This window comes from Notothenia rossii, assembly GCF_949606895.1.
Source record: "Notothenia rossii genome assembly, chromosome: 11".
NCBI classification, from domain to species: domain Eukaryota; kingdom Metazoa; phylum Chordata; class Actinopteri; order Perciformes; family Nototheniidae; genus Notothenia; species Notothenia rossii.
This window is the reverse complement of record NC_136910.1, coordinates 10,859,788-10,887,222: the sequence shown is the minus strand read 5'-3', so window position 1 is coordinate 10,887,222 and position 27,435 is coordinate 10,859,788. Positions and strand designations below refer to the sequence as shown.

At 39.8% G+C, this 27,435-nt stretch overlaps 1 protein-coding gene across 1 annotated transcript in view; it reads right to left on the bottom strand.

Moving 5' to 3' along the window:
* Window positions 1–27,435, bottom strand: part of LOC307024403 (protocadherin-15-like) — a 169,955-nt gene that overhangs the window by 34,174 nt on the left and 108,346 nt on the right. The window contains exons 21-26 of the mRNA XM_079658474.1: window positions 26,888–27,124; window positions 25,944–26,060; window positions 23,033–23,173; window positions 20,714–20,826; window positions 1,671–1,780; window positions 311–451 (exon numbers count right to left, since the gene is read on the bottom strand). Of these exons, the coding sequence (XP_079514600.1) occupies window positions 311–451; window positions 1,671–1,780; window positions 20,714–20,826; window positions 23,033–23,173; window positions 25,944–26,060; window positions 26,888–27,124 (859 nt within the window). The remainder of the gene's footprint in view (window positions 1–310; window positions 452–1,670; window positions 1,781–20,713; window positions 20,827–23,032; window positions 23,174–25,943; window positions 26,061–26,887; window positions 27,125–27,435) is intronic.

Genomic DNA, 27,435 nt, shown 5'->3' with positions numbered 1-27,435 from the left:
GGCATGTTTATCTTAACAATATCACATAGAGGGTAATGCACTGCTTTTCTGTGTGTGTGTGTGTGTGTGTGTGTGTGTGTGTGTGTGTGTGTGTGTGTGTGTGTGTGTGTGTGTGTGTGTGTGTGTGTGTGTGTGTGTGTGTGTGTGTGTGTGTGTGTGTGTGTGTGTGTGTGTGTGTGTGTGTGTGTGTGTGTGTGTGTGTAATTCGAGAGAAGAAAACTTGTGATGACCGCGGTGATGCAACCCGATGTCAAAAGTTAGTCGTGTAATCTTAGAGGAGGAGAGATCCCAAACACAACCACGCACTCACTCTTAGAGGGGACCCTGAGGTTGGAGGACACCACTCTCATTGAGTCTGCTTCCACCTTCAGGATGTAGCTGGAGTTGGCCTCGTAGTCCAGGTGCTTGGCTGTTGAAATCATTCCTGTTGTTTCATTTAATGCGAACATACCTGAGATAAAGAAAGACAGCGGGAGAAACAGAGCAAAACATATAATAAAACAGTTTGATGGTAAGTTAGTTTAAAGGAAAGTTTTAAAAAGAAGGTGTTTGCACAGAACTTTCAACAATTTTTTAATTGGAAATAGATTTCAGCTTTCACTCATCAGTATAAGTCAACGTTGATTGCACAATGTAATGAGCATAGAGAAATGAGCACCCTCTGCCTTAAAACCAGTTTCCCTAAAAGCCTCGCTCTCCACAATACCCCGGGAACATTCAGGATTCAGAGGCTATCTCCTCCTCCAGAGATGCTTTCTTTTTCAATGAAAGAATCTAGCATTAGCTCAAAAGTAGCTAAAAGTCTCCAGATGATCATTGCTCATGATTTGCATAAAGCTGAGTGGTCACTTGTCACATGTCACTTGTTAGACGCTTTTATCCAAAGCGACTGACATACTCAATACTGTGGACAATCCCCACAGGAGCAATTTGGAGTGAAATGTCTTGCCCAGGGACACAACGACATGCTGACTGCAGTGGGGTTTGAACCTGTGCTCCCCTGATCCGAACACCAACGCACTAACCCACTGCGCCACAGCCTCCTCTCAGCGGGAGACATACTGCCTGCACTCACCCTGTACTGTTAGCAGAACGTCTGTGGACTCGGAGGAGCCTTGGGAATGAATCAGAATACAGCATATTTCTTGCTTTTCCCTAATGATGTGGAAAAGGCTGAATTTGTCACTAGTTGCAAGCTCTGAGGATAAATGGAAAGCGATCCGGTTGACTTTGAAACAGTGGCGCCAACAATAACACCAATTGGAAACACTAGGAAGTTGAAAAGTGGTGTATTGCAACTTTACATATAGGAAGCTTAAGTACACGACCAACTGACTAAACCATGGCCAGACTTGACAATTAAAGGGTTTCAAAATCTGATCAAATGAATATGCAATTTAATACTTGTATGAATTTGATCAAGTTGTGTCGACAAAGTCAAAGTTGGCCTTCTCCAGTAGTGATGATGGCATTAATGCACGTAAAGCTTTTAAATGATTGTTATTAAACACCAGAAAAGGTTTACAAATATTGTTATTCATAAACTTATACAAAAACAGTCACGACTCGCAGCCATAAATAACTTGCTATGGTAAGTGAACCAGTAACTTTATCTGCAGTGAATTCAGCCAACTGCTGCCCAAAACAGGCCCTTCTCAAAGTCTGCTCACCTCCCTGGTTGCCGTCGGTGATGGAGTAGACGATAGTTTGATTGACAGCAGCGGCCATGATGGCTCCCACCGGGGTTCCTACGGCAGTCTCCTCGCTCACTGGTAGAAACCTGGGAAAGGAACAGTCAATCAATATCAATGGACACAAATATTAAATATGTATATGAATGCGGGGGCCACTTGCTCTCAAGGGTCGACTGCAATTTGGCAAGTTATGTACAACTGAGAGTTATATCCGTCAAATGCATTTCCCTTTTTTTTATTTCCAGACAGCTTATGTACCTCAGCTTTTCCCGAAAGATAAAGCGTAAACTCTGTAAACAAAGTTGACACTCAAAGAGCCACTTTGGGCATAGCAATCAGGCAGGAAGTTGTTCTTATGGCGGAGATAAATCATTTGAACACATCATTTAATAATATGAAAGTATACATATAATTTCTGACAGCACTGATCATCAATGCACTGCTGTTGAGCAATCATCTGTCAATTACAGTATGATGAATGTCAGTCTTACATCAGGACATTCAGGTGGTCGAATCAGTCTCTAACACGGAAAACGCACTGCGACAAACTGGCATGAAATGAGTCCTGCTTAAAAGTACAAAAAAAAAAATCATTTTCAATAATTAGGGCTGCAACTGTCAATCTGCTGATTGTTAAATGTCAGAAGAGAAAGTAAAGAACAGCCCACCATCATTTTTCATGAACCCAACAGGACGCCTTCAAATAGCATATGAAATGAAGATATCATTGACTGTTTTTCTTGGAAAAGAGAAAAACTGAAAATCCTCCCATTTGAGAAACTGAGAACAGAGAATTTCTGATGTGTGCTTGTTAAAAGATATATAGAAATAAGTCGATAAGATAAATAGTAACAGTTGTCTGTTGATCAACTAGTGTGTTGTCAACAAAGTGTTTCCACGCATAACAACCATACATCACTGAAGTTGTAAACCACACAGCTCGCAGCGTTGGTCTTTTGAGGGCAGTGTTTCACACACAGACTTTACTTGGTTGGGTATTTGCTATACATGTTCGTTTTGAGAAATCTACTGAAAATCATTCATCCAATGGCGTTAAACAGAGAGAGAGAGAATATCTGGTATTAAGATAAAAGACTTGGACATAGAGCAGTGATTCATATACATGTCTTTACAGTATGTAGGTGTCCGGCCACAAATCTTATAATTGTTTATAACATCTCACTTCACCATAGAGCTGCACGCATTGAGTTTTCTTGCTCTGCTCCCACTTTCTCCCTCTCAAAAAAAACATTGGCTGTGGCTGTCTTTTCAATAATTAATTGAAGAGAGTGTGGGTGTGCCCACACTGCGCAACCAAAACACTCAATGTATTATCTGGTGCACATTGTGATTGTGATATGTGATGTTAAAACATTGTGTTATCCTGTATATTTGTAAAAAAAACAGGGGGTCTGACAGGCCTTGTTACTGGCCTGAGCCGGGCAGTTAAATTACAACATCAACAACTTCCAGAGGCCTTGTTTTTGTCCACCTGCGTCTCGCTGCATGTGGTGGGTTGTTTTCCCTGCTTGCAACCCTGATAGATTTTCTCAGAATCTGGCAAGTCTCACATTTCCAGCAGATTTCGCTCAATTTAATAAACCCCAAACAGTCATTAGGCCAACTGTCACAGCTGGCTAAACATTATAACATGGGCTACCAACTGGCTTGGCTATCAAGTAATCACAACGTGATAAATGGGACTGTTGGGAGGCGTGGGTGTGTGTGTGTGTGTGTGTGTGTGTGTGTGTGTGTGTGTGTGTGTGTGTGTGTGTGTGTGTGTGTGTGTGTGTGTGTGTGTGTTTGCATGTGTTAACTTCAATTCTAGCTCATTGCACCTCCAACCACCTGTTCCCAAACGCCCACAACAGCAAGTACAGTAATAAACCTAAAGTTTATTGAATAAATCGAGATTTTCTTTTGGCAATGCAACTTCAGGAAGTTTAAATAACAGCAGAAGGCCATTTACACAGCAGACACTTTGAGGTGCGTTGCAGTACAAGCACAGATGTTACAAATAACATTAACTAGTGTCCCAGTCAGCAGTGACGGTGGAGGAGCATGCACACCAGGACTCTCAAGCCACCATCAATTCAATCATTTACACCTCTACCTTTCCTACTGTGGCATGGCACAATGTCTTCTTAGAAAAAGGCTTGTTTTATACATACACTGTAGAACGTTTTTTTGGTGGTCAATTTCTGCCATAATTGCATAGTTATTTGCGTGATTGTTTTTATTTATTTTTATTGTGTCAAACATAAATAACTGGCCCTGCTGGAACAGGCTTAAAGGACATCCTTTTTGTTAGAAAGAGACCAGCAGCCAGAGCAAATACAAATAATACTAAAAACAGAAATGCTCCTTATTTGTTGTCCAACCTTTAAAAACATGTATTTTAACATTTAATAATCATTAGTTTCTGTCATCGTGAGTGCACTGTAATGTTTCTTCAATTTTTCCTTTTAATAAATATTTTCTCAACTGATCACAATATGAAAATACAGACTAAAGTGCACTACAGTAATTTGACTTAGACTATATTGTGGTTGAGGGGACAGAGGAAAAGAGCAAAAAGGGTTCAAACCAGTCCCTTAGCTAAATTAATTTTGTTATCAGCAAAGAGCCAAACCTGACATTAATGATTACAAACAGAAACGTTTTTTATTCACATCCATGTACCTATCAAATTATACAGAATGGAGCTATCATAGGATTCAACGAACAAGCTTTTTCTGAACTCACCAAAAATGCAAATGAGTGTGTTTCCATGGTCATTCATATTGTGCACCGGAACAGAAAATGAGAAAACCACAAGTCGGCAGTTGTGCACGGCAGCAGCAGCACAAATATAGGCCTTCAATACATTTGGGCTTGTTTTATAGTAATAACTTATACACATAAACATTTTTTATACCTCTGCTTTTGCTGAAGTATTTGGCCCTTTCTGCCTCTTATGTAATTGTCCTCTTTCTCTTAAATCCACCTACTTCAAGTTCTTCCACACTAAAATACCTATTTCCCCTCTTACACCTACATCCATGTCCACCTGCATTTTTTATTCTGCATCCAAATGTCCTCTTAACGCCATATTTTACCTCGTTCCCCCACACTCTCTTCCCCCCCCGGCTGCTGCTTCCAGCCAACATCCCAACAGACCTCGGCTACAATTGTTATCCATTCCTCCATCCCTCTCTCCACAATGGCTGTTTGACAGGGGTGAAGAAGCACAATTGAAAGGATGCCCACACACGTGCACACACACACACACGTGCACACACACACACACACACATTGATAGCATCCCACATCTACGTCAAAACGCATTCACTGGCATACAGATACACACCGCACATGAGAAGTGAATGGCATAATCCAGATAAACACACACATGCACACACAGCTCATTATCGGGCTCTTATCCCGCCTCCTGTCCTCTCTAATCATTCGGTCCTTACTACAGCAAGCTGGGCTCACACTGATAACAGAAACTGACACACAAGCACAAAAATGTGCTTCTTTATATACTTGTGGGTGCCATTGTAGTGACTTTTATTGCCGGCTTATTCTAACTGTAACACAATAGCTCTAATAAGAACCCTAAATCCCACTCTTTACCATAAAGAATGACAGTTCTACTTTTTGGCGATGGCATTTTTGAGACGGTGTGAATGGAAAATGTTAAATAAACATCATTTATATAGCACTTTTCCAGTCTTTGCGACTCCTCAAAGTAGTTTTGCATACACAAGTCAGAATTCAACTATTCAGACTGAAGCAGAGGATGCCACACAAGATGCCACCTGCTCAGGGAAACATCCACACACATTCAAAAGCATTTACACACATTGATACACCATTTGCCATGCCATCGGGAGCCATTTAGGGTTCAGTATCTTGCCTGAGGACACTTCAACATGACGACTGCAGGGGCTGGAGATTAAACCTCGACTTCCCATTGGTGGACGACCATTATCCGTGCTGAGCCACTACCACCCAAGAAAAAATCTTGGTAGTGATTTTCATATATAGACACTACAGGCGTTTAAACACAGCTGAGCAGACTGAATGTATGCCTTGGTAAATCTACCCTAACAGGGCTGCAGGAGTGTGAATGGATAATGATAGATGTTTGATTCTTTCTTATATCCACTGTCATTTCTTCGTCTCACTTATTATGCTTTTTAGCCAGTCTCTTTCAGATGTGTAGGATACATCGTCTTTATGTCCTTTCTCTTTTTGTATCTGTTTGTATCTTTTTTTCACGGCCAACTACTAATATCCTCGGTGCTTTATTTCGGTTGGCCTCTAGCAATGGTTTCTCACAGGAGGTGTTTTTTTGTTCTACACGACAGTCACGTTCGATCGACTTTGTGACATACTGTACGCTGTGTGGGAGGCCATGCCTGAAAGACAGAAAGGCAAACCCAAGTAGGAAAGATATTATTAGCTAATATTAGCAGTAATTGGTTTTATTATTATCTTAGCTGGGCATATGCTGGTGATATTTCTTGATGACCAGCCGCTACATTAAGCCCAAATGAAAACGCTGTCCTCTCCTCCTGTTGGTCAGATCTCTCACAGTATCTCACAGTATCTCCCCCCCCCCCCCCCCGTCCCCCCCGTCCCTTCCCTTTCCAGAGGGTTATTCATTGACTGCAGGAATTTTCATTAGGGGAATGTAAATCGTGGGATCTTAACTGCCTGCAATAATAACCTTTAGAGGCTGGCAGGAGTTGTGTAAGTGATTTCTTCTCCTGCTGTGGTTATTTTTCACTGCTGAAAGGCTAACATTTTCAGATCACATGTACTTACAATTTCAAGAGCTTGTTGAGACATGCTGGTTGAGATCCAAACATTTTTTCGATAAGGCAGGTGTTGCAATTTCACAACCCTTTGACTCAGTAGGAGGTTGTTCAAACTGTCACTTTTCATCTAACATTAGCGTGGTATGGTGTAGTACAGGGATCACCAACTACATTTGTCTAAGTGCAAAAATTCATCCAAGAGACACTTTCGGGTGCCAGCGATTTTTATATATAGCCCAGAATTTTGAAGTTGTTGACGGGGGGGATTGTCAACTCGCCGGAGCCTCGTAGCGGGGGTACTGCGGAGCGCATAAAGCAGACTCTGGACGCAGTGCTACTGTCCCGCATCCGCTGCCTCTCTGTTGGGGGGTGGGGGGGGGGTGCTAGTGGAGCACGCTCATGTACTGCCAACTCGCCGGAGCCTCGTAGCGGGGCTTCTGTGTTCTTCTCACGCTAACAAGGATCACTTCTTCTTCAGGGCAGGGAAGGCTAGGCAGTACGCAGGCTACTGTCCCGCAGCTGCTGCCTCTCTGTTGGACTCCGGTACTGCACATTACTCACGAGACGTTGTAACAAACGCCACAGTCACCTCCGCCGTGCGGGCCGGATGAGAATGTCCGGCGGGCCGGATGTTGCCCGCGGGCCGCCAGTTGATGGTCACTGGTGTAGTAAAATGTTTTGGTAGTTAGACAATATTAGTGATTTATTACAGATGCCAAGGCATGTAACTTCTGTCTTTTCCTATTTGTTTATTATTTCTGCTTAGTAGGCTACTGTCTGAAAAATCCCTCTGGCACCCTCCATCTTTCTCCAACCCACATCTGCCACAATGGCTCACACACGACCTCTCTATTTTTGACACTCAGAGATACAGAGAAACCGATGATCTTTTCTGAGTTCAGTCGGCAAGAGTCTTTTTTCTCTTTCACGGCCCTCTTCTCACCTTTTGCTTTACAGTCTTGTCGTAATTGTCAACTTAGAGTCAAACGGGTTGGTATCTCTCAAACAGGCTGACCTTTATTGGAGCATGGTTGAAGTACTAATACATAAAGCATACGCGCAACAGAGCAGCGAAGGAAAAGAGAAGCAGCAATATGTACAGGGGCTTTTGAGAAAAGAAGGGACTCAAAGCCAAGGTGATGGTAGAGTATTTGAGAGTCTTTATATGTGTGGAATGCTGCGACAAGAACTTCCATTTAACGTCAGTTCGGTAAAAATCATTGGTCCAGCGTATCTGTATGTACACAGGCTGATACCATCTTCCCCTCACAGTCTCAACCACACACCACAGTCCATTTGTTTTAAAAAGTGTTATTAAAAAACTCAAGTCCAATGAATAACAAAAACCCTGGCTTTTACACATTTGTTGAATTTATCATATTGGATAACATAATGGACTCCACACATTGAGGTCAACACCTTTGTCCAACTGAATATAAATGAGAATTAGTAACTGTAAGATAACTTAGCTACATAACAAGTCTTATGGTTTCAACCAAAAATAATTCAAATGATTAGATCTTCCACTTCTAGGGCTAAGGTTATGTGGTGTACAAGCTAAGACTACTGCTGTGTTTGTGGATTTTGAATAAATCTAGACATATATTGTAACTCAACTTTTTGTTGATATGGACATATGTCTCAAATAAAAGCCTATGATAGAAGAAACAGACTGCAGTCAAATGTCTTAAAGTTATCCCCCTGCGTGTGCTGCCGTGTGTCATGCTGTTTGTTGACTTGTTTCAAAGTCACATTTGTGTGTCGTGTGTGACAGTAATAGAGTGAAGAGCCATGAGGAGATGGTCGTGGTTTTTCTTGTATCCTCATGATTAAATTCTCTGCCTCTTGAAACCACCTCATCAACCTCCCTCTCTATTCATCATGTTACTTTATGTATTCTTATCAGACGATTGACAGTTGCAAGCACGTCTACTAATGACAAATACTTACAAAATTACTTAAATGTGTACAACCATGCTGAAAAACCGTAGATACTCATTAAAAGAGAAAAAGGGACTGGTGTGGCATTGAGTCAAGCTGTACTGTGTGTAAAGTAGCTTTCACAGTGGACGCAATTGTCTCCAGCCTTTATTCTGCGCTTTGAGAAGACAAACAGTTAACATCAAACAAGTAAAAACTGACTACGCAGACAAAATGACTCGAAAGCAGCCAGCTGTTTGTTCACAAGCTGTTTTCATCCTTCCTCATTGTCATTTAAATTCATTGTTATGCAATCAATTACTAAATGCTTATGGATGAGTTATAGGAGTTTTACTGTGTCATGTACTAAGTGAGCCCAATTTCACTTTTCTTTTGTTATGTCGGTTTGGCAATCTGGGAATTAAAGACAAGGAAATCATCTCTATTGTTATAATAAAGAGTACTTAGATAGGTGGGTTTAGGGGTCACACAAACCTCCATAAAAAGTTGCAAGCATTCAGGCCCATCCTCTTCTTTTCCGGCTCCAAAACATCAATAGTGTAGGTTTATTATTATTTTTCACAAGCAAACAAGACAATTCTTCAGGTGAGTGATTTAACAGAGAGAGATGTCCATCTGCTGCGTACAATATCATTACATCCTACCTCTGCTATTGGTGGTATTTATATTTCATTTAGTGTATTTGCTGTTCAGCTGCATTAAGCAGGCTGTTGCCATCTGTCGGCTATCATCCGTGTCAATTACCTGCCATTTTTTTCAATTGTGTTCATTACGTTTTTTATGCAAGAATTGTGTGAAATAACCTTTGTATTCATGTGTGTGAGCTTCTACCAGTTCCTGTGTTGTTTGGAAGGACATGGGTACTTCTAAAGGAAAGTCTCATCCAATTAGCCGAGAGCACAAAGGTTAAACAAGGAAAGGACACGAGTGTGAGAGGAAGAAACACGTGAAATGAAGATACCGTTGTCAGTTACACACTTGGTGATGGATGAGTAATACTGTGGAGTTAATTTTGGTTGTTTATTCATTCATTTTCTATTTATTTATTTATTTCAAACATGAAGCTTTAAGATATGTCTTTAGTTGTGCAGGTTGTAATGAAAAATAGGTCTCAGTTGGGAGGGAACCGGTTCCAGTATTTTGTTTCCCTTGGGAGTCTTTTGATGAGGGACCGTCAGCCATCTTTAAAACGCCAGTGAAATGTTTGTCACTTATGTTTTAATCAGCCACAGGGCACACAGGCAGCCTGTGAGTGTTTGGTTTACACTATAATGGCGAGATGAAGCCTTATGAAGCTTTGAAGCTTTCCAGCCAATTGGTTCTCAAAAGGGTTCATCTCATGGGCTTCATTTGAACACAAACCCCCTGTTGATCAAAGTATGTAAAACAGGCAGATTGGACATCTCAACAGTTTGCTGTGTCTCATACCGAGTTCCATATGAGTAAAGCCTTAGAATAACTCTAAACAACGAACATTAAATTATATTTTCATGTTAACAATATTGTTTTTCTTCCAGTTGAATGATTGTGATTGAAAAGCCTAAGGAGGCTGGTAAACATTGCAAAGAGGGATTTGTATTCCTTAGTAATATTCATAAACTTAACCATGTTGTAGCCTGAGAAAGGCTAAACCATATCAAAGAATACATTTATTAACTACATTATCTCATTTAGCTGTAGCTTTTATAAACAACAAAAAATACGTACTGTTCAATCGTTGGACCAGGGACCCTGCGGTCGTGAGTCAACTGCTTTCTAGCTGAGCCACAGCACACATTGAATTTCCCTGAAAACACTGCACAATATTTATCCCTGTATTTATTCATTTATTTATTCATGTTTTTATTCCTACATTTATTTATGCTTGCATCTGTTTATACTTACGACATGTTCCGACCTCTATATAAGTGAGGGTCTGAGCTCTTTTAATTCCATTCCATTGTTCTTATTATACATCCATGGGTATTATGAGCGTTGTGGTTCAACGGTTCAACCATGGGTTCAACCGTTCGGAATCGCTTCCTGAAGCAGTCACGTGGTATCGACAGGCAGCGAGGCTTCGTTTGTCACCGATGACGTCACTGGCCCAAAACGATACAAGCCTCGATACATGCTTCACAAAAAACTTCGGGGATGACACACGCTCCGAAGCCTCGGCGCAATACATACTGTAACATCACTAGTTTACACATGTGATTTTGGTGATAGACTTTTGTTGTGTATGCTCTATGTAATTTGTGTGTAAATGTGTTTTCTCTTAGGTTGATAACTTAACTGTAAATGGATTTGTATGAAGAAAAGCCGACTTGCTGATACCATGTGCTTCTTTGAGTGGAGAAGAGCATATTAAATAAACATAAATCCGAAACTAAAGTTGAGTGGTCACGTCATGCTGAATAATGTATTGTTTTTACCTGAGCTAGACCAGAGAAAATGTGTTAAACATATTTCACCTTTATTGGTCCCCATTACGTTTGCTGGAAGTTTTGTAATTCAGCCCTAGTGCGTTTTATGTAAAGTGATTACCACACCAGATTCCATTTAAAAAATACCCTTTAAAAGCCTAATTTCTTTCTAGTACCCGAGGTTGGTTGTGCTATTATAATTTAAGGTTAATTTGACCTTGGGTGCTCTGATTAATTTTGCATGCAGGTAACTCACCAGTCATTATTTTATTTTAATGAAAAATCGACTCCTGGCATTTGCTCTTGTGTCCTTAACACTATTTGGGAATTAGGAAATAGCAGAGGTAAAAGGCGAACAAGTTTTAAAAGTTAAATATTTGCTTTTGAAATAAGTGTTGGGATCATGCCGAGATGAAGAGCGGTTCATCTGGGATCCCATAAACCAATTGAGAAATGGTGTGCAGAATTGGCAGAAAGAATGTGGTGTGTTAGTAGGTTGTGACATTTGTGTTTGATTGGGTTAGGCTCAACCCCAAAGCAGTCAACCTAGAGAATACAAAAGTGTCCATTCATCTACTAACAAATGTCAGTCTACCAGCTTGACTACCGGTAAAGTTTGTACATCAAGTGAGTGAAATAAGTCGCTATGCCTGTCTGTGTATCTTCTTGTCCATCCGAGTCTCATTGCTTCTCTATTCCAGTCTTCACCTGCTCCCTGCACCCTGCAGTGTTTTATTTCAATATGTCAGCCTGTCAGCTCACCTGCCACTATAAAGACTTTTCTGCCTGTATGTTGAGGTGTGTGTGTGTGTGCATTTCTCTGTCTGTCTATCAACTGTTTTCTCTTGTTTTTTCCCCTCTCAAACTTTTACTGTAGTTTCTTCCGTGTCCCCTCCATCCTCAGCTTTCCGTTCTTCCTCTCTTTTTACTTTATCTGCAACTCACACTACACATCTTCGAATTGCTTCTCTCCACTATCCACTCCCAACATCTTCTTGTATCCGTCTTCTCTTTTTCATTCTCCCACATTACCCCTCACTCTCTCTCTCTGGCTGTCTCCCAGCTGCAAGCAATCTTAAAAATAACACCGCTATGGTTGTTTGCCATTTGTTGTCACAGTCGTAACATTGCCAGGAGCGCTCTCTGTGCACTTGCCTGTTTTTGAGCATCAACAAAACAAGGTAACCTTCAACTAAATTGGTTAGACATATACCGGATTTATAGAGCCACACATCGGACGTGCTTGTTTTGACGCTGAGGGAGGATGCGTTAATCGCAAAGTTAAAGTGTTTAAAGGCCTCGGGGACTTTATTCATGTTGGCAGAGAAGACGGTTAATTTGATAGAAGATAGTTTACTGCGGATAAAACAGGCTGTTGACTTTATAAGCAGACACCAAGACAGGTAGGAAGTTAAAAAAGGGGGCAGAAATGAAAGGGGACTAAGATAGATTATAGGAAAAAAACGGTCTGGAGAATTACATTATATTTATCAAAAATATTGGCTATTTTGGTTGCAGCATAGACCAAAAAACAGTAAATATACATGTATTTGTGAGTGATATCCTTTTAAAATAATTTCCTTACTTTAAACGAGATTAATTTTTTCTTGTATTGCCCATGTTCACACCGTTACAGCTTCACAAGAACAACAGATGCCGGAAAGTCCCTAAAAAAAAAATCGTACAGAAAATGAAAAAACATGCAGCAATTGTCTGTAAAGGAAATTCAAATACTGAGGCAGAGTGAGTTTCTTTCTTTAATATTACATTTAAAAAAAATAAAAAAATTATAAAGCCACTCAAAAACATGTTAAAGAAAGTCTGTTTACTGTTTACATTTGTACTGTAATATAATTACTTTAACGTAAAATATATTATACAAAGTTTGATAATTCATTGAATGGTGTCTCAGAAAATACAGATTATTTTTCTTCGACTTCATATGCTTAGCACCAGTCAGAAAATGTAACTATAAAATAATAGGTTTACTGTGTATGGCAAAGCAACAAATTGCTGCCTTTAAAAACTCTGGTGCATTATGTAAAATACTTCACGTGTTGCCTTGTAGAGGTAGAAGCAACTATTCTGTCGGGTTAAAGTGTGAGATTGCAACTGAAATGACATTCTTTCTTATCCAAGCTGATTGAATGTTCTTGTCTTTTCAGTATCCTTCATGGCAGAGAAATGGGATTGTTGTCGTTCAAAGGGAACATTGACATTTCTAGGCTAGTCCAGCTTGCTGATGGTGTTTAAAAAGACTGTGACCTCCTGCCTGGATTCCTGGCATTCTTTATCAGAGCGCTTTCTGTATTCCAGAAGCTCCTTAATAGACCTACAAGACTTGTATTATCTCCATCTTTGTAATGACGCAATACAAAGCAACATATTGGCATCTTTGATCAAACAATTTCTTGATTAAAAACAAAGCTTTGATGTTTCCAAGTGTTTTGCCTCTTAACTCTCTCCCCACTCTCTAATTAGATTCATTAACAAAGTAACAGGCTTCGAGGCATTTTGACAGCGCAGGGGGGGGAACGAGTGCATTACCACATGCAAATTCACACAGAAAACACACACAGCAGATACACATTGACTCAAATCCAATAATCTTTGGAGAGGCAATATTTTCTTTCAGTTCTTAACCTCGTGCTGATAATTGCCACTGGGTGCAGATAACTATTCGTGTGTATGTGACTGCATACTAATTCTTCAGGTGCGAGGAGGCTCAGTGAGAGAAACAGGAGGGGGGGGGGGGGATGATCTTGCTCTACACACAGTTGTTACTATGATTTTACAAACGTCCTCCTCAGCTTGTTAACGGTTTAACAAGATGAGGAACCCACAGAGTGAAAATGCACCAAACAGCAGGTAAAAGAGCCTAATCTAAATGCAGTGTGTGTGTGTGTGTGTGTGTGTGTGTGTGTGTGTGTGTGTGTGTGTGTGTGTGTGTGTGTGTGTGTGTGTGTGACTCCACTATTCAACTTGAATGCATCGCACACACACAAAGAAGAAAATCAATGTTTCATAACTCTAAAATGTTAATACAACCAATTATGCAATACAGCTCCTTAAATAATTAAATAAGTAAATCAAAATGAATTTTCAAACGATCTACTATACGGTTTCGACAATAATGGCAAGGCAAGTTAAAAGTCTGCGTAATGTATTGGCACCGCAGTACAATGGACAGTTTTGTTTTGGCTCCGTACTACAGCCTATTGGATTTTAAATAAAACTATAACTATAGAAGGTCAAAGTGTTGGCATTTAGCTGTCGTCTCACGATGAACAGTAGGAAATAGTACAACTTTTTAAACATGTCCCTGAGGGTAAAATATAGGGGCTTCAAGCATAACAACGCTCTTCCTATATCAGCTGTGACATTAAATGCAGTTTGCTTGAATAATACTGAATATACAATACAAAAATATATACCAATTCATTTGAGAATTGAACTGTAGTAACAATTACAGTAAAGGTATTGGTTAGAGCACAGTTGGAAAGCCATTACTGTACTTATTGTCTACTGTTATATTTTTACATTTTCTAGAATTGACCCATTTCCCCCTTCTATACTGCAAGTGGTTGAACATAAAGCTGCTAGACCTTTAAAAATGGAACAAAGAAAAGTCGATGCATCAGTCCTGTTCTGGCTTACCTGCAATCTTAGCTAGAAACATTGATTTTCAAAAGCCACGGTTTGTTTAAAAAAAAGCCTTTGAAAGGATTATCCCCATAATACATAACTGAGCTGCAAACTCCATGTTCTGCGCCGAGGTCACTCAGGTCGAGAACCAATGGAGGCAAAGCTATTTATTGTTGCTGCTCCAAAGCTGCAATATACAACATTAAAGGTGGGGTAGGTAAGTTTGAGAAACCGGCTCGAGATACACTTTTTGTTATATTCCATGGAATGCTCTTAACATCCTGATAGCAACGAATATTTTAAGTGCTTTGACAAAAAATCCATAAAAACATGTCATCTGTGGAAGCCGTGGTACTGTAAAAAAGCACGACCAATCATTTTAGCCGGCCCGGCTAAAGTAACTGGATGGCCTACCTGCCTGTCAGCCTTCCATCTGTGCACAAACTTATCTCGTGCCCTCATTGGTCATGTGCGCGTCCTTGTGTGTTGGAGGAGGGGCTCTGTAAGGAATCTGCTCAAATCTATTAGTCCATGTTTTTCGCTGTGGTAATGCCAGATTGTTACCTTCTACCTCTGATATACTGAGATAAGACATTACATTGTTGTTAGGTTAATTAAATCCAACAATGCATCACCTATTTGTGATTGTACTTGTTATTGTGTTAATCAGTGTTCTTCTATTACAAGAGAGGGGTAAACAAAATGAAATGCTTCCTATTAAAGAACACTGAACCACATTTAACAATCAGTTTGACTTTTTAAATGTAATTGTGTCACCTAACATGTGTCTTGAGGTTAGGTGTCTTATCGAAATTATATGTCAAAAAAGGGGCTGAATATTACCGTTTATAACATTAATAAATCAACAATCAAAGCAAAGCAAAATACTGAGAGTAGCTGAAGCCTTTTTCAATATTTGCATTGATTTGGAGAAAGTTAAAATGAGTACATGGTGTATCCAAACATGCCCTTTATATATAAAGCAACATACTGTACACGCTTCAAACTTTAGGCATGTTTAGAGAACTCATTTTGACATTTGAGATTTGTAGTGTAGTGATTAGGAGTTCACGTTGTTAAAATAATAAATCTAAGTGTTTTTTAACAGAGCCATGGTTTCCATCAGCGTTTTTCATTATGGGAATTATTTAACACTCATTAAGCCCTACCCATGGCTACAAGCCCGTCTGTGGAATCCAAACAAAATCATTACGCGGCATTAGTAAGCTCCTAAAACCACACTGGTACAATGGTTTGCTTTTATTCAATAAAGCTGGGATAATTAATTCAAAGCTGGTACACTGGGAACAGCACATGGAATTAGAGGAACAAAACCACTATTTCACACACACACACACACACACACACACACACACACACACACACACACACACACACACACACACACACACACACACACACACACACACACACACACACACACACACACACACACACACACACACACACATCCAGAGAGACATGAAAACACACATAGGAAAGACACAAACCCAGAGAAAGGGACATCCACAGTGCACAAACACAAAGATGTGTCGATTGCCAAACACAAAAAAAATACAAATACTTACAACAATAAGTGCCAACTCACAGACATACAGGCATACACACACTTATAGTTAGGAGCTATGTTACATATTCATTATGCTGTATTATATGGCTAGCTGACATATCTCTCTTCCCTCTAACCCTTTCCTAAAAATAGACAGGAGCTGTACTATGCTCTGTGTGAAAGACAGACATTGGCATCTTGAAATGCTGTCTGTTATAGTGGGACAATATACATAATGTCTGTAATTACTCCCAAACAAGCTCATCAGCTGAGAGCTTATGGTGCTCAGATTTTGAATAAAGAAAGGTGAAAATAATTGAAATTTAAATACACATACATTTCATCTATGAAAGAACCAAGACAAATTACATGTCAGCAATGTGAAAGCGAGTTGAATGACGTTTGAAGGGAAGAGAAACAGGAAGTACTAAAACACCAAAAGCTAAAATTAAAATACAAAAATGAACAAAATGTCAAAGAAAGCTCACTTTGTTTTGAGCGTAACCCTTGAGTCAACTAGTCATTTTGAAAAATGATGAAGAAACATTGTGTGAAAGCATCCGCTCCTGCAAGTTTAGTTAAATCAAGCGAGCAATCAAAGGGAGACTATTTCAGACCTTCCATATCAATGTTGGAGACAAATAGACATTTACAGGGGCTAATAAAAACCAGGAGACGATATAAAAGGACAGAAATGTTAAGCTACTGCATTGTGAAAATCACATATGAAGATAGAGAATGGCAGTAACAGGAAAAAAAGAGTCAATAAGATATTTTAAATACAGTTAATAAAAGATGAGATAACATCCAAAGACTGACAGATCACGATAGAGAAACAGACATAATAGCTGAAGATTATAGGCCAATTTCACATCTGACCTCACACACCCTCTATCTACCCAGCCAATCACAGAGAAGAAAAAACCAGGTGACCCCATGACCTCATAAAGGCAGCATCACCTGAGAGTGAGAGCGTGTCTGCCGTGATGTAAGAGTATCATGTATTAATGTTTTTGAGGTGTGTGAGAACTGGGTTCATTGGCACAGACCGAATGAAAGAAGTGTGTAGTGTGTGTGTGTGTGTGTGTGTGTGTGTGTGTGTGTGTGTGTGTGTGTGTGTGTGTGTGTGTGTGTGTGTGTGTGTGTGTGTGTGTGTGTGTGTGTGTGTGTGTGTGTGTGTGTGTACAACAATATAACAATCCTTCACATGTATTGTTGTTTTACAGCTTTTGCAGGTAGACATTTACGCAGCTAGAGACTGAAGGAAAACATTTTTTGGCTCTGTTTTGAACTAAATACAAACTATATTATGTACAATTTCTTTATACAAATGTTCATCATGGGGGATTTAATGTATTCTGGTTTTGTATACAGCTTTATATGTGCTCCTCCACTGCCAGGGGCATTGTTGCAAAATGTAAACACACTGAAGCACACAAAGGACCTGACAGGAGATGACATGCATTTGCTGGCCCACCAACCCAGAATAATGGTGAGCACAAAGAAAGTGACAGCCCAATGTGCCTTTATTGAGTGTTCATTCATTCATTCAATTATTTTCCAGCTGACAGGGAAAAGTGTGCTGTTGACCCTCAAAGTTGATCTACATATTTATTTAACTATATTGTCAGATTTGTATTATTCAAACCAACTCGTCAAACCTAATTTTATTCTTATCCTAAACATATAATTTGAGTTGTAATCACTTATAATTGTAATAGATTCTCTTGTCTGCATGTTGAATCTTCTTAACCGCGTTTTAATTACACTTATAATATTGCCATTAATTAATTAACCAGATTAAATAAAGTCTTATGTCTTCGTCAGAGGAGCAACTACAATTCCAGGTGCCTTTTTCTTTTGCCTGGGTGTGTGAAATTGAGATAAATGTCCCTCTCTCCATAGGATTGCAACACTTACACTCTTGCAACAGCGAAATGGATGCATTCCCACAGTTAGAAAGCGAGTATAAACTCTGATCGAGTGTGTGATATCAGCCCTAAGTTTTAATGGTAATGTACAGCCTCTACACACATTCAGGTGGCCTGACATTTATTTCTCTGTACTGCCAAGAAACCTTTTCCAAAACCTTTGTACCAGCAATGAGTAACCATTTGTCTTTCAATGTGCAGTTGGCTAAATGTAACCGTTTATAGGTAAGGGATAATGTGCAGCGAGGCGGTCATTATGGGTAAAAGAACACCCGACAGGCAGATCAGGATCCCGACACAAAGCAAAAGCATGCAGTTTGCTTTTCAGCCCAACTGTATACAGTTCAATCGACCGGACTTCGTTGTGCAGATGTGAGCGTCCTTAGCAACGGTCAATAAGTCCATGACAGTAGTCTGTCTGTTCTGTATTAACAACGTGTCACGTGTTCTGAATTGACCAATCAGAATCGAGTATTCAACTAAGCCATGTAATAAGGGTGAATAAATAGCAAAGGCAAGTTGATGTTATATATCTAAATGAGATCAATCATGGGCTAAAGCATGTTTAAATTATGATGAAATTTAAATGTGGCAATTAAACATTCATGATGTTAAAGCATCTCGAAAAAGCAGTGCGGGCAATAAGTCATAATGATGAGGAAAAAAATGACAGAAACTGCCCTCTTTGCTGTCTCTGAGGAACTGCACACTGCTAAAGCAGCCTCCCTCTCCTCTGTCATCATCCTTTTGGACCAGTCTGCTGCATTCCACACGGTGAACCATCAGATCCTCCTTCGCACTCTCCAAGAATTTGGAGTTTCAGGCTCTGCACTTTCCCTCCTCACCTCATACCTCAAAGACCGTACCTACAGAGTAACTTGGAGAGGGTCCGAGTCCGACCCTTGTCAATTAACTACAGGGGTCCCTCAGGGCTCTGTTCTTGGTCCCCTCCTCTTCTCCTTGTACACAAACTCGCTCGGATTGGTCATTAGCCCGCATGGTTTTTCATACCACTGCTACGCTGACGACATCCAACTAATTCTGTCCTTTCCCCGCTCAGAGACCCAGGTCGTCGCACGCATCTCTGCTTGTCTAGCTGACATCTCTCAGTGGATGTCTGCTCACCACCTCAAGCTCAACCTTGACAAGACTGAACTGCTTTTCCTTCCGGGAAAAGATTGTCCCACTCTTGACCTAACAATCAACATCGGCACCTCTATTGTTTCCCCGACTCAGACTGCAAGGAATCTGGGTGTGATCCTAGATAACAAACTGTCCTTCACTGCAAACATTGCTGCTACAACCCGCTGCTGCAGATACACGCTTTACAACATCAGGAGGATACGTCCCCAGCTGACCCAGAAAGCGACGCAGGTTCTGGTCCAGGCTCTCGTCATCTCACGCCTAGACTACTGCAACTCCCTCCTGGCTGGTCTACCTGCATGTGCCATCCGACCTCTGCAGCTCATCCAGAATGCAGCGGCTCGTTTGGTCTTCAACCTTCCAAAATTCTCCCACACCACGCCGCTCCTCCGATCACTGCACTGGCTTCCAGTAACTACTAGAATCCACTTCAAGACAATGGTACTTGCGTACCATGCTGCGAATGGATCTGGCCCTTCCTACATCCAGGACATGGTTAAACCGTACACCCCAGCAAGTGCACTCCGCTCTGCATCAGCCAAACAGCTCGCTGAACCCGCACTGCGAGGGGGACCCAAGTTCCCATCAGTAAAAAACACGTGGGTTTGCTATCCTGGCTCCAAAATGGTGGAGTGAGCTCCACATTGAAATCAGGACAGCAGAAAGCTTACACATCTTCCAGCGCAGACTGAAAACTCATCTCTTTCGACTCCACTTCGAGCGATAGAATTACTAACAAACAACGTATATACTAACAAAGGACTGGCTTATCTAAAGCCAGTTGAGTAGCACTTGACATTTTTGGCTCTATGAAACCTGATGTACTTATATGATTCTGTTTTCTTCAAATTTGTATCTTCTTGGTCGAATGCACTTATTGTAAGTCACTTTGGATAAAAGCGTCAGCTAAATGACATGTAATATAATGAACCCAGTTTTTATATTTGAAGATCTTCTAGATCTAGATATTAAAAGTAGTTTAAGTATAAGTTATCTCTCCTTTCTGGTTTCAAACACGTACACATGATCAAGGGATTCACCATCTATGCACAGAGTGGACACACATGTAAGACAGAAGAGTTTATGGAGCATTTTGAAGAGTAATCACATTTGTACATTTATAGTGATGCATAAAGAAGACATCACATTATTGTATACACAAGTTGCTCATATTCTTCCGTTGTATTTCTGACAGAGTAGCTGCACAAACTGCATTTCCTTCCTCCAAGGATCTATAAATGTGACATTTCAAACAGCCCTCTCGTACTTGTGTTGCTACGATCTTCTTAATGTTATCACCAGTAGCAGCAGGTGTTGCCACATCAACACAAACTGAAAGTCTAAAGGATTATAACTTTAGCAAGAAGTGTGTGTGTGTGTGTGTGTGTGTGTGTGTGTGTGTGTGTGTGTGTGTGTGTGTGTGTGTGTGTGTGTGTGTGTGTGTGTGTGTGTGTGTGTGTGTGTGTGTGTGTGTGTGTGTGTGTGTGTGTGTGTGTGTGTGTGTGTGTGTGTGTGTGTGTGTGTGTGTGTGTGTGTGTGTGTGTGTGTGTGTGTGTGTGTGTGTGCGTGTGCGTACCTGTACTCTTCCTGAGTGAACACAGGAATGACAGAGGGCTGCAGGACTGTGATCTCTACCAGAGTTGTGTTCTCCTTTGCTGGCTCACCATCATCAAAGGCCACCACCACCAGCTGTCAATCAAACACACACAGTAGAGTCACGACATTAATTAGATATCCACATTCCTGCCTGCAATATGCCAGTCTAGTGCTTTCACTGGTCTATGGTCTTTTTTAAATCCATTTTGTATATCCTACACTGCACTGTCACTTTAATTCCTGTATTTTATTGCTGTCTTTTTCTATTAGGCTTGTTTTACTTTTTATTCTCTTGGCTAAAACTGTTGTAATATATCTTAATGTAATATTTTAATGTTTTAAGGCACTTTGAACTGAGTTGTTATTGAAATGTGTTGTATAAATAAACATGCCTTGCTAACTGTATATCAGTTCACATCATTAGACAGTGTACTGACATCGGAGACAGCCAAGTAAATTGATGCCGCTAATGCATGACAGGCTGAAAATAAACCAAGCAAATGTCTACATTATTTTTTGTCTCCCGCAAAAGGCACATTATTTGCAAGGGAATAAGAAAACAGGATGAAAGTGTATCCCGCTGGTGCGATTAGCCTTTTTTCTTCATTTAATTGGGAGTAACCGCTGTTAACTGGACCCAGAGGATTCATAATGAGGCCTAAAGTCAAATATGAAGTAATTTAAATATTTTCTTGTTTAGCAATATGGTGTTGCCCTTCATTTTATTCATACGCAACCCCTCATTCTAGTTCGAGCACTAATGAGTCACATGGTTTTGAGCTTAAACTCTGTTTCTAACCTTGGAAACTCCCTTATGCATTCCATGCTGCAACAAAAAAGATATTTTGGACAATAAGGGGTGGTGCAATTATAATGCGATGCAAGCAAAGTATGTAAACATTTTCTACATATCAATGAGATGTGCCTCTCTGTGTGTCCTTGTAGGAAATGATTCATTCAGTCATAATCCCAAAATTGTACACAGTGTTGGGATAATTCATTTTGTTTCAGTTATTGGGAGCAAATGAGGTAGTATTAGTCCCCCGAGTGACATCTTCAGAGGACGCTGAATCCTTGTTGTGTTAATTAAAGCCCAAAGAAAAAATAAAAATAGAATGGCCCAAAGCCCCATCGAGGAGAGCAGCTGGGAAAATGCCATTTTGAAGCTAATAAGCTATTGCGGAATACTTTGTACAGTGGATAGGGATTTATAAAAGTGCTCTGTGAAAAGAAAACCTTATGTACACAAAAGTAAAACCTGAGAGTAATGCTCAAATTCCCACTTAATCCAAAAATACAAAGCAAAACAGGGTGAATTCGATAAATCCTCTCCAGTAATGGTGTCTCTTTTGGACTGAAGCCACGGTGTTCAGTCCAAATAGATCGATTGAAATGATTGGGAATTACATTAGGGATGCTGCATACTGTATTTACAATGTGATGCTCAGTAGACTCACTGCAGCATGCTTATATTTAATACATTGAATACATTACAGTTTGATTGAAGTTAATATCTTTCTAGTGGGAGAATCTTTTACTGCCGTTTCCCTCCATTGCAGATGTGCATATTTTATGACATTTATAAAAAGGACAACGTTTTGAAGTGTACCCGGTGCAAAACAAATTACAAAGGGCTGTTATGTGAAGGAAACAGAGCCGCATTCCTGTTTGTCATTCTTATATGAAAGTGTCTACTTTAGTCTAGAGCTGCATATTTAACACATTTTTAAAAGCCAGCGAGATTGATCTGATTTCATCTCGTTGGAAGAGAGTATCATTAGGAAACATCACTTTCAAATGCGTCATTTTTATTGTGTTGGTTCCTTTTGTGTTCATTTCAATGCCCAGTGTTTTTAATAAAAGAATGGTGGAGATAAATTCCTTTCAACAAGCAATTTGTGTTGTTTTATCAGCAAATTAAAAGCAGCAGAAAAGCAGAAATCAGTACACAATATCTGTTTATTTTGTGTTAGTAATATTGGAATAATGTTTTGCACATTTGTCCTTATATAGCGCAGGCATACTCGGGAATCTTTGTCACAGTGTGCGCGTCTTTTCGAATTATCTGCAGTTAAATGAAAAAGTGATTTTGTTTTACTTCTCTCACTGTTTAATTTCAAAGGATTGATATTGTATCCATAAAACTGTGCTGCTAGAATGCCTAGAGAAAGCAAAGTTAAAAAACGAACAAAAACTAAGCATAACCTTGTGTACACGCACCAATATTTATCAAGTGACCACACAGTGTACATTATAGATTACTGTTGATCTCTAAATTAAACTGTGTGTGCAAACTCACGCTGAACTTGAGGTTCGGCTCCTCGTTGAGGTTTACTCTGGTGACCACACATCCCGTCTTTTCCTCTACATCAAATATACTGGCAGAGTATGGATAGGCCTCCTGGTTCACTTTATAGCGTACTACACCTGCCGGGGTACCCTGTGAAGAGAACAAGTACACTTAGGATGATGGATATCTCCGGCACACTTCCTGGAACACTGCCATTCTCACAACACAGCATTGTAACAATCTGTTAAAGCACAGTGTGTAAAAGATCTAAAGTAAAAACGTTGGTCCTATATGTCCAATAGTGTGTCTGTGTACAAGCAGAAGACACATATTCCCACATATAAGATATTCATATTGAGGCACTTTACTGATCACTTATCCTTTCACTCAAATGTACAGGGAATTCCATTATTTTGTACAATACTGCATTACGGGCCAACACAATTATTTGGAAAGGCATATCCTCTAACATTTCAACATTATTTCTGATAATATGAGGGACAACCTGAACACATGCTGCCATTGAATCTGTACTGTTTGCTGGACCTATACTAATTAAAACATTGATTTCCTCTTGTTTCTCAGAGGATGAGAGTGTCACAGTTGGGGAAAAATAGGACCCAAATGCAGATTGAGGAGGAAGCAGCTTTCAAAAGGAAACAAAAGGCGAGTTTTATTTTCAAAAGCCGAAAAAACAAGAATCCATGAACAGGTACGAAGTAAAACAAGAATTCATGAACAGGTACGAGGTAAAACAAGAATTCATGAACAGGTACGAGGTAAAACAAGAATTCATGAACAGGTACAAGGTAAAACAAGAATTCATGAACAGGTAGGAGGTAAAACAAGAATCCATGAACAGGTACGAGGTAAAACAAGAATCCATGAACAGGTACGAGGTAAAACAAGAATTCATGAACAGGTACGAGGTAAAACAAGAAATCATGAACAGGTACGAGGTAAAACAAGAATTCATGAACAGGTACGAGGTAAAACAAGAATCCATGAACAGGTACGAGGTAAAACAAGAATCCATGAACAGGTACGAAGTAGTAGCATCCAAACAAAAGGTGACCAACATGAAGAGAGACATGAACGACAAATAATGAACCAACACCGAACACAGGAAGAGACAAGACTAAATACAGGGAGGGGTAATCACGAGACGAGAAACAGCCGGGCAGGGAAGGAGAAACACAAGGGCAACAGGTGAACACAATCAGACAATCAGACACACCAGGGAAACTAACGACAGGGAGAACAGAATAGCAAAATAAACCAAACTAAGATCGTGACAGAGAGGATCTTTCAACATGTCTTAGTCATGATGACTTTATTGCTTTATTAGGATTAAGGCCATGCATTTGATAAGCTAAACAATGACTAAGCTGTTACCATCCAAGGTGTCATGTTTACCAGACAGTTGCCACAACGATCAGTTGCCACTAAACAGAAATGCTTCTAAGGTCAAGTTTCCATTAAAAGACCACTAAAAGATTCAGTGTTGCAGTGTCAGTATCATTTAACAACCGTCTCTAGAAACTGCTTTCAAAACAAAGGGTAAAACAATATAGATCTTTTAATTATTAATAAGGTAAATAGCCATTATGTTGTTTTTAGCAGTTGTGAGCAAGATTTAGTAGAAGCATTTCAGTTGTGAGCATTATTTCTTTAGCTTTCATTAAATAACGGCTTGTAGTGAACCAGCAAAAGTTTACTCTAACAAATTATTACAAAGATTTGTACCTCAGAGTAGGGCTGCTCAATTAATCGTATTTTAATCGCAATTAAGATTATGGCTTGCAACGATTACAAAAACAACGTAATCGAAATAAAACGATAATTTTTTTATTATTATTAGTAATATTTTTTTTTTTGGTTTTTCATTTGAATTATACTTAAAGTTCAGGGTAATCAACTGTTAAAAACAAACTGTTCAAATGTTTTTTCTCCAATAAATGGATGTTTTCAAAGCAATGAATAATCGCGATTACAATTATTGACCCAAATAATCGAGATCATGATTTTTGCCATAATCGAGCAGCCCTACCTCAGAGGCAAATTGTGTGTCAGAATGGTATAATTGACATTGACATCCACATATAAAACATATTTCCAAAGCTGTTAAGGTGTTTTTTAGTACCTTTTTGAGCGCCAGGAGCCTTTATAGCATATAGCCTTGACTGTAAAATGTAACTTTCTGACCCGAGAGAGTCTAGCTTGATGTCTGTATCAGATTTTGCCGATGTAGGAAAACGGCAAACACATTAATATAAGGAACATGGGCCTTTTAAAGAGACGTATGACATAATATCGCCGGGGTAGAAGATTCCACACAGAGACGGGGGATGGAAATATAAGTTAATTGCTTTTTGAGCAGTAATTCAAAGTCAAGAAACTATGGTGTTTCCTGTCTTTTTTATATATTTGTATTCATGGATTTATTATACTGTAAAATTGCAAATGTACCAGTTGGTTGTTCCCGATAAAGGCAAGAGCTATTTTTCACACAGCCGTTGCATTTTAGATCTCCATCTAAACAAAAGGCTGCGTGACTCAGCAAACTCATAAGCTATATTCATAGTGCACTTAGACCCCGCTATGAACTTTTTACAACCGGAGTTAACCGCACCAGACTATCTAATGGCTCACTATGGGACTCTCAAGTCAAGTAACCTTCATTTCACAGCAAGCAAAATAAAGCAGACAGACTAACGAAGATGTTAAGAGTTAAAAGCCCAACGGAGATATCGCTAAGTGCTACAACAAGGTCAAAAAATGTGGAAAAGAAGTACAAACACATTCAAAACACTCACATAGGGAGGGTAAGCATCATTATCACGCATCATTCTGATACTTAATTTGAGGAACAGACAGTGAAAAGCAGTTTCATCGAATAGCAGCAGCTGGAAATGCTCACCGCAGGGTCAGAGTCATTGGCCATCACCGTGGTTACGATGGTTCCCTTGACGGCATTAGGGGCAACCAGGCCTCGGTACATTGACTGGCTGAATACCGGAGAAAAGTCATTCATGTCCTGGAGAGAAATAAACACAGACAAAGTAAGTGTTTAGGATTATAAACATACATTACACCAAGCTGTTTCTGTTTTCCAGTAGGTGTCTGAAATGTTTTACATGTTTAATCCTCATGATGTACAAACTGAGTTTTTAAAAAAGTTTGCTTTCACTTTCCTACTTTTACTTAATGTCATTATCACTACCTCTCTGCAGTCAACAAAATGATTCACGAAAGCCACATTATTCTTTACAGGTTCGGGAACATCTGGCTCCACAAGGGAGGGAGAAAGCAACAGCTGTTTACTGTAAAAACACCATATCCAGGTTATATAACCCTTGAGCCTTTAACCTTACGTATATAAATGTTAACATATGAGCTCTTTTAAAGTTCCGGAAGCTTGGATTACGAAAATAAATCAATTTATAAAAGTAGTACATGGAAAAGTCTCAGGATAGTCAACCTGAGGGTACTCTTTTTGTTTTGTTTATCACAGCAGGTGTCCAAAGTACTAGAGAGGCCCATAAAGTTTGAATCTAAGGAAAGCACAGATGGATAGTGTTTTATGATTTTCCCACAGTGTCTGGCGTGATTAATTTAAAAACTTGTCCCACACTTCAAACTGAAACTAAGAAAAACAAAGATAGTAGGAAAGGGACCGAAATTGGCAGCTATACTGCTGTGATACCCCTGTGGGTTCATCTTGAGAGGGTGTCGCTCTCACTGCGGTAACTATAAAGTTTTGGATTTCAAAGTTTGCACACAAGAGAATAATGTACTAGCTTTTGTGCTAATGAATGCAAAGACACTGGTGTGAGCCCAGCATGAACACACCCACACACTCACCATGATCCTGACAGTAACAGAGGCTAGTCCTGGAGGCATGGTTCCCTCTGCATCCCTGGCCTCTACTGTGAAAGTGTACGTGGGTTCTGATTCAGTCAGGGCCTCAAAGTCAAGAACTTTGAGAACAGACAGCTGCCCTGTCACCGGGTCAATGTGGAACAGCCGAACGATCTCCTGGTCCGAGCCTTCAGCCCTGATTTTATATGTGAGGTTGGAGCCGAGGTCAGCGTCTATTGCCTACAGAGAGAAAGAGAAAGTCGGAGAATGGGAAAGAAAGTAATATCATTATCTTGTAAATGTATGGCAAGTTACATTTTTTATATTTGCCAGAAGGGCAAGCATTTACTGTACATAATATGTCTTGGAGTTAGTAACATAAATACTTTTATTAGCTCTGTGTTGGGCTGGTAAGTCTGAAACGCCTGTGGGAGAGACTGTGTTGGTTGCACGGATATTATTTTAATTTCTATAAGTATGTTTCTATGAAGCTAGACGGGTGAAATGCTTTTTTTATATTCATCTGCAACTTGTTGAGTTTCCAATGTGAT